The sequence below is a fragment of the Poecilia reticulata genome, chromosome 5 (assembly GCF_904066995.2).
Source record: "Poecilia reticulata chromosome 5, P_reticulata-male-v2, whole genome shotgun sequence".
Classification (NCBI taxonomy): Eukaryota; Metazoa; Chordata; class Actinopteri; order Cyprinodontiformes; family Poeciliidae; genus Poecilia; species Poecilia reticulata.
The window spans coordinates 6,965,483-6,977,773 of NC_088834.1; the positions used below are offsets into that span (position 1 = coordinate 6,965,483).

The window sequence follows — 12,291 nt, forward strand, 5'->3', positions numbered from 1 at the left end:
CACAACCTCTTTATAAAGTGGTAGCACAGATTGTTAAGTGATTTATTAACACGTTCGCCTGACAGTGAGAAAGACAAGGGGTGTAAAAGAACGGAGACTTCAGAAAGATAATCAAAGGCTGTTCCAATGTGCATTGAGTGCTTTAGATCCTCTTTTTTTGTTTATGGTGTCTCTTCTGTCATGTGTTTACAGCACTTATCTTGGGTCTCTGTGCCATCATCATAACCCAGTGTTAACTTTGGATTTAAAACTAACTCTCAACATCCCGCAGCGACACCTAATGAATCTCATCTCTTGACTTTTCTCACACATAGAAGCCGCAGATAAACAAACCATACGGATAAGGAGTGGAATCATGTAGGTCATTTGTTGAAGTGTTTATAATATTTGCAAGTGACTGGAATTCCCACCTGCAACACTGAAGTGTTTTTAGAACAGATTTTTTGTGAATTAAATGCGATTCAAATTAAAATTTTAAATTCAAGTAAATGTACATTGTATATCAGATGTTGATTTGTCCATGTGCAGTACAACTCAGTCGCACGTTGCTTACTAGTTGGTATGGTGATTTATGAATGTGTGGTGTTGTTGGGTGAATGTGACTCCAGCATGAATTGCTTTGAGTGATAAATAAGGCCAGCGAACTGCAATATAAAATGAAATAAACTAGAAATTATTCAAAAGCTGGAAATTCAATCCAGTCACTGTAACTCTAGGCAGTAGGATAAAATATTTTAAATTTAATAGAATCCATACAATCCCAATCTCTTAACATCAATTACTATAAGTTAGGATTCAGTTTATTACTTCAAGCAAGGATAAACAAAAATGTCCATGTAATTATACTTTTGCTGAAAGAGGCAAAAATATTGAGCAAGTTGTAGATGAATTTTGTTTTCAGGTAAAACAAATTCATGTCTCTTAATAATTTCACTACAACAAAAAACTGTTTAACAACAGGACAATGATTAAAGGTTCACTATGTGTTTTTCTAGGCACACAGTGCCATTTTATAGCACAATCAAGCAACTCTATCACCTTCAGTTGTCATAAAAATCTTTAATTGTGCAACAGTTCTTTCACTCTGCTTCCAGCTGAATTAGACATCTTGATGCAGTTGAGTCCAGGCAGTCCAGACTTGAAGAAAATGCACAATTTAGGAGCAAAACAAAAAAACGTATAAAAGCAGGTGAGAATGCTTTCATACCTAAAGATACACAGCAACAATCAGAGTGTGTTTCAAAAATAATAATTTCAGCAGATGTTTTTTTTTTTTTACTGAAATAGTTCACTGCTAGACCTTTAAATTGTGGTTTGATTGAACTTGAAACGTCATCTTAATAACCAAGCAAAGAGCTTAAACATTTAAATATTTAGAGTTTAACCTCTTCACTGTTTCTTCTCCACTCTTTTCCCTACAGTCACAGAGCAGTCAGTCCATTGACAAATCAAAGGAATGGATGGTAGAAAAACAGCCTTCTTGTACAAATTTGGAGTGCTGATTGGACATTTTTGCTATCCAAAAAAAGTTTTCCAAGAATAAATAAACCCAAATTCCCCCCAAAAAAGAAAAAATGGATGTATAATCTTGTCCTTTTGAACAGAGAACGTTCCTGTGTCTACATCTGTGATGTAATGGTGAGTCAGAGTCTGGATTTATTTGATCAGCAATGAAAAGCCAGTTCATGGTTGAAGTGTGGGAGTGATCTAAATGAGACCTTGTAGTGCTCAAGGCTGTGTTGCAATACCATTAATGTCAGCTGCATGCGCCGCAGCTCTCAACACATTTGTCAGTCTATAAATTTCCATTTAAAAGTTTCTCCTCAAAATAAGCGTTATATTTGGCTGAATTTTAAATGGGAGACTGCTCAGTGCATAGGGATGCTTTCATTAGCATTAGAACAAGCACAGGTGTCCAATCCATCACGGGACCATGACAGAGTCAGAGGACGATGCACTTTCACGTCTCAAATAGCGAGCCAATTTTGAATCGTAAATGAACCTAATAGGCATGCCACTGCAGCTGAGATGAAACTTTGAGCAGATGGAGACCAGAAAATGAAGGTTCAAAGGAAGGATTATTTCAGATATATTTTAATTTAAACTGCTTTACACAAAACACAGGATACACATCAAAATAAAAAAGATTTTAAAAACACTGCACTATCAAAACAAAACAAAAAAAAAACTAGTTAATTTGTTAGTATAATCTTCAGTCCATTTCTTTATCATACATGAGAAAGTGAGAAAACAGCTACAGAATGTATTGCACTATGGACCAATTGCAAAATTTTTAAATCTATCCAATCCTAAGTGCAGTGACTTAAGAATCGTAATAGGTTAAATTTTCCTTGTGTTGCTCAGGGCTCTGGAAGCAGCATTTTGGATGAGCTGCAGCTGCCTGATTTATTTTTCTACCAGTGAAGACATCAGAGCAGTAATCTAACCTGCTGGACATAAATTCATGCACCAATTTTTCTGTCATGTTATGACAAGACAAGCGTGATGGGCTGAGAGGAAATCGAGTCACAGGAATCACTAGAAAAATTGTTTTCATTTTAACCCCCAAAAACATATTTACAAAAAATGAATGTCGTCCTCATAAATAACGTCAAAGAAACAAAACTGAGAAAACTAAATGACTGCACAAACAAAACATAACTGACTTAACAAAGACATGACACAAAGGGTGTAAATATACTGGCTGATAACACCATTGCGACAAAATAGGAGTAACAAAACTTACTACAAACAGTAACTACAATTAACAACACAGTGCAGCTAAGCTTGTTAATAAACTAATCTGGTAAGAACTGATAAAAGAAACAAGTATTAGTCATAAGCACAAACAAAAATGAACAATGCGTAGCTAAATGTTCATGGTTGCAAATAGAACAACTGTATTTAAACCAACTAATAAATATTTAACTCCAAATTCAAGTGTCAATGTGTTTGGATGAATGAAAGGTGCAAAGGTGCACTCGACTTTAGTGGAGTGTAACCATAGACTTGGCTATCACAACAAGAAACCTTTGATTCCAGCAACATTTTTACAATGATAGTAAAGTGAGTTACACTATGTATAGTGGTTGTAAAAGTTAACACCTCTTTCCAAAACAACATCAAAGTTTTTTCCATGATCCGTGGTCTCTAGCCCCAATAAATCAGTACATAAGTTATGAATTACATCATTTATCATAGAAATGTGCTATGCTGAATTTATCTTCTTGTGGAAAACGTCCCAGTTGAATGCATTTTTCAAATAAAAAGTTTATTTTCTGTCTCTGTGTGTGATCATGATGCAAGATATATAAACATCAGCTGTTCTGTCATGACTTAAAAAGAAACGTGACAAACACACACATGCAATAGCTGTAAGCAAAACAATGAGTGAAAAAGTTGCTTGGAAAAATCAATAAGGGCTGCAATAAATTTTCACTGACATTGATTTAGGATTATGCAACTCATGAGTAGCCGCTGCATTCATGGGGCAATTAGCTGCTGTGGAAAAAAAGGAATAGAAGGTAATAAAACAACGTTGTCAGCTGTAAAAGTCATGCATGTTTTTATTACACTTGAAAGTTTACATTATTTTTTCATCTCAGCACTGCAGAACTAATTATTTTTAGCCATGTTCCGACTGAAACATACAGAACTTTTGAATTAGTTATCCTAGAATAACTCCACTCTACTTCTAATTCTTACCTTTAATTAAATACACTTCCAGCATAGAACAACAAACACTTGACAACCTATTAAATTCCCAATTTTTCAGTGTAGCAATCTGAGCCTGAATTTCTCCATATGGATCGACTTTGTTAATTAAGTTTGCTATTAGTCAGTTATATTAACAGTTTTGAGGATTTGCTGATATGCCAGGGACCACGGTGGCTCTGAGCTGTATGATAATGTAATTTAGCTGCACAAAATAAATTATTTACATTGCTGAATTTTGATGTAATGCAAATTTCAGTGTATAGGTGTTATATGTGATGCAGATGCAAGATATGGTATTTCTAGGGCTGTTGTAAACTAATATTTTAGTAGCTGAGTAATTTGTAGATTATTTTGATGATTAACTGAGTAATCAATTTAAAAAAATGATCAAATAAAATATGAGTAATTATATCAAAATTAGCGCCACTTTTCACATTTGTGCATCACAATCATTTACTTTTATGTAGTTTAGAAAATGAACCTGCATAGCTCACTTTTTAAATTAACCTGAGCAAAAATTATTCAAAAATCAGAAATTATATCCAATTTAATAAGCAGCAGGCTCACAAAGACACTTCTAAAAAAGTGTCTATACTTCAGTTTTTAGCTTATGTGTTCATCTTCAGTCAATTTAATAGACAAACTCTCACTTTGCCCAGCCACTTAAAGCGTTTGTGTTCATGTGTGAGACGGGATCTTTGGCTCATACACAGAAACAGATGCCAGAGCGCATCATGGTGCGCTCTGCCACTCATTTGGACAGGGAAGGTAGAAAATTTATTTTCCGGCTTGTTGATAAAGCTACACTTACCAAAGCATCAGTTTACCGCAGCCCGTTGTGTTCCGTCTATGTATGAATCAGTCTTCACTCCACCTGTGCCCTTACAGCCACATTGAACTTGGCTGCCGTTCACTCCAAATCAGCCACTAGGCAGCAGCAGCGCAGGGAAGAGAGCGATTGTTGTATTCCATGCATTGGGTCAATCCTTTTAAGGAGAAAAACAATAAGACCAGGCCATTATACGGGCTGCACAGTGGCGCAGTTGGTAGAGCTGTTGCCTTGCAGCAAGAAGGTTCTGGGTTCAATTCCCGGCTCAGGTCTTTCTGCATGGAGGTTGCATGTTCTCCCTGTGCATGCGTGGGTTTTCTCCAGGTACTCCGGTTTCCTCCCACAGTCCAAAAACATGACTGTTAGGTTAATTGGCTGCTCCAAATTAAGAGTGCTGCAAAACATAAATAATCACCAGGCTGGAACATGGCCCTGTGCTAAATAACTAAAGATACTACTAAATAGTAACACATCATTTATGTCTTGAGGAATTTTAGTAACAGAGACACTCAAATCACTCAAGGAAACGTTACAATCTTATATTTTCTACCTCGACAGGTATGCTTTTTATATGCATCAATACATGCTCAACTAACCTCAGGTGAGCTGGGAGTAATTTAGTAAATGTGACTTATACTTTTTGGTTGCTTGTTCCAGTTTTGCTGACAATGAAATCTAACAATATTGAGATGCTGGGAGCTGCAGTGACATGAAATTACTGCAGCTTCAAAGGATCACCTACTCGATGAATTTAACAACTGAACATATTGTTTTGCTTTCATTTCAATGTAATTGTATGGACCTTAAAATCAAATCAGCTGGTTGAGTGTGCCCTGAGCACCATCATGTGGTATGTTAAATATTATTTATTTTTAAAATACAGATTATTGTTTATAAAAAGTTGTGTGTAAACAAAATTTTTGTGTAAGTAATGGGAGAATAAGTAGTTTGGAAGAGTTAAGAGTTTATTTTCATAATAATGTGAACTAGTATTGTACAAATGATGCTGTGCACTGCCATACTTTTTTTTGAGGAAACTTTTAATTGATGAAATGGTTTTGTTTTGTTTTGTTTTTTCTTAACAAGACATCCTGAAAGCTAATTTATAATGTCTTGGGTGATTACTTGTTCTAGGCCACACTTTGCTTTTGTCTGTGGAAATTCTTTTCCACAGGAAAATTCTTAGGAAAATAATTTTTTGCTTTGGGAGAGAGAGAGAGATACACTGAATCAATCACAGAAATACACATTTGTCTTTAGATATTTTATTTAGAAAATGTAATTTTCAAAAATCTCAGAGTATTTGAGAAAAGAAAAGCAAGAGAGAAGAAGGAAGAAGAAGTGAAACTTAACACATACAATTCTCCTTTTATATCTTATCAGTCACGTACCCGGTGGCTTCCCCCCATCTCTCTCCTGTAGGGAGTTTCTCTCAGTTTGCTCAGAAACCTTCATTATCAGTTCATTCCTCCCAGAAAAATGAGCGAAAGTTTTATTTTCCAAGACGTGTAATCATAATAACTCATCCTCTGATCATACTTGATCTCTGAATGCTCCAGTGTAAAACGGTATCCTTAGACTCATGAGTAACAGCCAATGTATGCATTTACATGTACAGGTTCAAATTAATTTAATAAACTAAATAATTAATATTTTTTTGGTATTGTTATATTGTAACATACATTTCTTATGATAAGTTATGATTGATTTGGTCTCACTTTTGAACTAAACTATGGCATTTTGTCACATCTTAGTAAAATTGTGTAAAACTGTCTCCACTGCTATAACAAATGTTTAAAACAGGACAGAATCAGATCTGAATAAAAGAACAAGGACAAATTGAAAGACTGTGCTTTCTGATCATTTTATTTTTTTGCAAAGTTTTTTTTTATGAATTTCATAGAAAGTGTTATTGTTACAATGTTTTTATTGCTGGCTAACTACTTGACTGTAAAATGAGGTTTATTAATTGTAATTAGTGGCAGTTTCTGATATGGGCGACATGGGCAACCACCCTAGGTGGCATCTTGTGGGGGCAGCATGAGCGCCCCTCTTACCCCCGCCTATTGTCATCACCCACTGTCCATGGTCACATTAAACCATGGGCAAGCTCTGGCTCTAACTTTGACAGAAATATAGTTACTATTGAGGCAGCTCATTCATTATGTAATAGTGACATGAGATATGTAATATTTCACAGGAGAGAAGCATGCCAAAAAACTGGATCTGGAAATGTATTGATTATTACAATTGATTCAAATAAATCTTTGAATTTATTTGAATTAAATTCAAATACATTTTAATTTATTAATTTCTTTCATTAATTGCTGTTTTTCTAAGTTATACTTTCCAGCTGTAAATAAGAAGAATTTCTCAACATAAAAGGTCTAAATTAAGACATGTATTTGCTGCAACAGATCTTTTTTAAGAAAAAGCACAATACGTACAAGGTCATTGAATGAATGCTTTTTATTCAAAATAGCAATAATATTAAAAGGCGAAAAGAAAAGATTTCTTTAAATATATAAAGCAAGGTAAGAGAAATGTAACATCCAATGTAAAATCCAAAATAAATTGTTTGGCAAGAGCTGTCAGTTGAATGATAAAAAAAAAACAAAAAACAAGTCAATACGCTATAGTAACAGTTTTCAAAACATTCTTCAGTCTGATTAACATCTTTTGTGGCCATTTTTTGGTCTGATAGATATTTCAAAATATATCAAGTGCCCACTGGGGCAGAACATCAGGGATAAAGCCTTTGGCTCATCATTTCAGGGAAAAAAAAATTATCAGGTTTTAAAGGGGATGGGAGGACAAAAAGATCACCAGCCTAAAGCGAGGCAAGAGGTTTCTGGCTTGCAGTGGGAGTTTAGCAACCAGTGCAGGCAGCAAACGCACAGATCTCACAGACGTCCATGGGAACCGCAGCTGAAATGAAGGCAAAAATCAGACAGATGAGAGCTCAGTCACACATTATTCACATAATTTCATATCAATGGCTTGCTACTTGTGCTTAAAATTTAAATGAGCTGCTTAGTTTTTAATCATCTTACCTAGTCTGACCAGAGATGAAGATCCTCCTGTCTGCTTGCAGATGGGCAGCAGCTCCTGGGGCAGCATGGGCTCGGCACAGAGCGAAATGGGGCTTGACCTGAACCTCGGGTTCAGTTGGCCGCTCATGGCTCTGCTCTCCGATAGCTCCTGCAGCCTTTTTACGGCCTCCAGAGAGAAAATCAATCCATTTTCCTGAAGGAAAAAGCAGATTTAGTTGTTATTAATGGCTCATTGACTCTCAATGCAAAGGATAAGATACATAGATCTCTGTAGTCCAAGTCACATGGTAGATAGCTACATGAGGCTCCCTCTGTGATGAATGAAGTATGTAATCAAGTATGTAATAATCAAAAATCTCATAATCACTTACTTCAACCTGCACGGCCTCAGAGGTCAAGCCGAGAGCCAGAACAAGGAGAGCAACTGCAGCAAAGGTGGTCTTCATGGTGGTAGTTGGCAGCAGGATGTTTTGCAGCTTCTTTGGTCTTGGTTGTTCTCAGCAGATGCTCAGCTAAGTGTGTCTGGTTTTTCTCCTTCCACAGACCGCCTTTTAAACCCTCAAAACCAGGAATCAAGTAGTCATGTGACCAAAATCCCTACAAATGAGAGCAAAGTTTTTCTCATGAGTTAATGAGTACTGATAAGGTTTTACAAGGTCCTAAGGAGGAATTCATAAATCTTCCTTTGACCTCATCATCTGTCTGATTATTTTTATGGATCTGGGGCTCAGTGGTCTGCTGTTAAACAGTTACCAGGAGATTCATGGATGACGAAAGAGCCACACCATCTCATTGTTAAAAAGTTCAGCTGCTCACACCTTCTTATTAAGCTTTGTTTAAAGTTTAAAATGCCTGCTGGGCCTACATTTTAAACAATGGATAAATGAAGAGTGCTGATCACAGAAAACTGCAGGTCCAGAGTTTTGGACAGACACACACAGTTGCAAATAAGAGTCCTAAGTCAGACCAATAAATCTATGCACAAATACCATCCTTGCCTATATCAAATGCTTGTTAAGCTCTCCTCGGGAATTCGAGGAGAAAATATGGCTTATTGGATCTTGAATGAATGGATTGCTGTTGTGGAGTTGTGCATAAGCAGTTGTTTATTTGATTTGATTTGCCTCCCTGCCTGGTCAGATCTGAATTAATTATCACAAAAAAGCAAACTAGCCATACTCCTCTGAAGGAACTGAGACCTGCTGGACTCAGAGTGTTAAGAACTGCAGCTGTGAAAGCTTTTAGGTAATGAAAGTGGCTAGATTGAAAATGAAGGGGGGTTATACATTACAGACCAAATATCTATAGATATGTTTCGCTCCGGGTTGCAGGTTTGCCCTTTTTGTCAGCCATCTAAATTAAAACACAGACCTGTGACCTTCCAAAAGTGAAACAGTTTTTCAAACATCTGAAGGACAGCAAGGGTTGGACATGGCAAACCCAATATATACTGATTTTGTTTTGGTGTGGCATGAAACTTACCAGCACTCACACAGCTCTGTGAGCATTTGGCATGCCACCAACACATCTGGGAGGCTTTTTAACGAGCTCATGAAGTCCAATTTTTCACACACACACCATGAAGGAACCATTAGTCTAACTACTGGGAATTGTTCTGAGCATCTTCGATACACTGTTGCCCTCTATCCATAATAAGTTGCTTACTTTTAATGTCTGTGAGTAAGACATACAGAAAATCTAGTTGTTTTCAAAGTAATTAACTGCCCTTTTGTGAAGTCTGTATTGGATAAGGGTGTGACTTCGACAGAAGAAAATTCAGTCATATGCTCAGTGTATAAACCTTTGTTGCCTGTTAAAAAATGTTCAAAAGCACTGACATCAAAAATGTGTGATCAACACAGAATCTCTTGTTAACCACTGAAGCTTCAAGAACATTTGTTTTTGTCGTAGTAAAAACTATAGAGCTGGAGTTCCTCCACTTAGAGTGAACAAAACTATAATTGTCACTTCACCCTTAAAACACTGGAGAAACTTTGTGTGAGAAATGTTATTATCTTGGATAAAATGACTTATGCACATTGCTTATTTGTTTAACTTTAAAATATCAGAAAATTCACGGTGTAACTGACTGAACATGATTCCCATTTTGCTGCAGGCCATAGGTATCATTGTCATGCTTGTATATAGTCCAGGACACATTTAGTAATAGGGTTGAAGATTGTCTGACTGACTTATTTCAACCCTACACTTTAAAATCTGTTTTTTTTTTCTGTTTTCCGTTTCCTTTTTACTTGGTCTTTTCTTATGTTAGTCATTATTTTGCAATGGCTTGGCTTACGCTCAACAGACACACCTTGCAAGTCAAACCCTTTCTGGCCTTGACAGCTGCCTTTATTATTTTTGGCACAGATCAAACAATAAGTCAGAAAAAAATCCTCTGAGATTTTGTTTCATATTGATTTTAAAGCATCACACAGTTGCAGAAGATGTGAAATCTGTGCATCTTTAAGATGTGAATCATGACGGTGAATATAACTGAAATCCATGGAGAGCAGTGTACTTACTGTCATTTGAGATCATTTGAGCTTTGTATGATGACACATTATCTTGCTGAAGGCAGCCATCAAAATATCTTTACTGTGGGCTTAAAGGGATGAAGATGGTCATCTGTGTGGAAACCTATGTTTTATCTTCGAATTTTCCAGATTATTTAGACGTTTTAACTGTCGGATAATAATTACAGAAATACGAAAGTTGTTTTATTTATTTCTTCAAAGAAAAATGTTTACATACTCTAAGATCACTCAATTTGGGAAACCCAGTTTATGAAGTCATGGGTTTGTAGCTTCTGAGAGGTTATCCCAACTGGTAATTCTCAGCATTTGATTTAAGTGGAGCAGCACAAGTGGGTGTGTTTTAAGGCAATACCTCAAACCTTCTGTCTCAAGAGAAAATGAAAAGTAATCCCACAAGATATCAAGAGGAGAATTGTGGGAGTACATATGTCTAGTTCTTTTCTAGGAACAATGCATGGAGGAACTGTGCTTATTTCTTTAAAAAAATGTTCACAAATATCAACCAGAAGGGAAAGGCCATATCATTGGACTGATCAGGAAAGAAACGGACAGGTTTTAGTGGATGATGTGTGCATCAAAGCAAAAGACTTTGTAAGGATGCTGGGTAAAGCTAGAAAGAGGGTCACTATCCACAGTCAAATAAGCTCTGCACTGACATTGGCTGAAAGGCCAGTCAGTAAGGAACAACATAAAAAACAACATAAAAATCAGAATTACCAAGATTACATTTGGAAGACAAATTCAAAACCTTGAAAACCCTGAAAAAACTTTCCCAACTATCATATAAAGGAGAGGCAGCATCCTGTTGTGTGGGTGTTTTACTGGTGCACTTCACAATATGGAAAGTACCTTCTGGGAATAACATTATGTAGAAATATTGAAGCAACATCTCAAAACATTAGGAAGTTCAAGTTTGGGCAAAAGTGAGTCTTCCAATTATAGTTTATATTTTAGTGTAGAAAGTATCCTGAGGCCTCCTAAATCCTAATATTAGGTTTACCAGATATGTTTCATAATTAATATTTAAAAGAAAGTTAAGAGCTTTATAAGCTTTCAAACGCCTCATATATACTCCATCTATATTTATGACTGTGTTGACTTTAACAACCCTTTTGGTGTAAACATTGTGTATGACATCTCATCGTTTTAAATTTACAACCACACTCATCAAGCTTGCTGTACATCTGTCTCATAACTTTATCGGACGTTCGTTTTTGACTGCTCTGGATTTACGCATTTTAATATCGTTCATTCAAATTTATTGCCTTGTTTGATGTGCAAATATGTTCAAGGGAACCCACTTCTCATTATGAGAAGTGGGTTCCCACCCACTATGTGACAGTTATTTGATATTCAACTTTACAGACAAAAAAACCTGTGACTCAATGTGCATGAACAGTCAGATAAAAGAATTAAATCTGAATGAGTACATCCTTGCCATTCATGCAAAGCCTGCATTACTCATAATGGGGTATCATCTATAAAATGATATGTTGCAAGGCAGCTTTATGGAAATAAAAGTACTATCATATAATCATGAAAAAGACCACTACATCAGACTCTTGGAGGCATGTTTTTGTCAGGACAAGCTTTTCTGCATAGATTAGCTTCTTATATGGTGATGGTGTACTGTATTTGACAACTGTAAACACTAAAGGCACTGTTTTTTTACTTTACAAGCTGGTTTCATATTACTAATAACTTAAAGATTAACTTCATTAATGACTCATGATGGAAATAAAGTTACAGTTTCTGGCCAGTTTTCCAACATTTCCTTCCTTCTTCTGGTATTGTCTTAATTTTTGAAAAAATTCTGTATCATCCTTTCTACATGATGCTTCCAACAAAACATGAATAGTTTTTATTATCAACCATGGTAAACTCAGCAAAACAACTAATCAGTTCTAAACACATGACACGCAGTGAGCGGGTGTGTCTGATAGGATTGGCTCGGATAAGGAACTCATTACTAATGAAAACATACAGGTTTCCCTTTAAGGCTTCAGTTAATCATCACAGTTGCAATTTGTGTTTCATTTCGCCGATGGAGATGGGAGGGTGTGGAATATGTGGCTGGGATTGCTATGTTAATCAATAATATCCATGTTAGACAATCAGGCCACCAGGCTGCCAAGAAATTGAGAGGTCGGTCTGC

General features: G+C 36.1%; 1 protein-coding gene across 1 annotated transcript; it reads right to left on the minus strand.

Annotated features, from left to right (window-relative positions):
- Positions 1 to 7,149: 7,149 nt before the first annotated feature.
- On the minus strand, positions 7,150 to 8,129 carry LOC103464762 (guanylin). The gene is made up of 3 exons (XM_008409106.2): positions 7,971 to 8,129; positions 7,600 to 7,792; positions 7,150 to 7,474 (listed from the first exon to the last, which is right to left on the minus strand). The coding sequence occupies exons 1-3, from the start codon at positions 8,043 to 8,045 to the stop codon at positions 7,416 to 7,418; spliced, it is 327 nt and encodes a 108-aa protein (XP_008407328.1). The 5' UTR covers positions 8,046 to 8,129; the 3' UTR covers positions 7,150 to 7,415.
- Between the last annotated feature and the right edge of the window lie 4,162 nt (positions 8,130 to 12,291).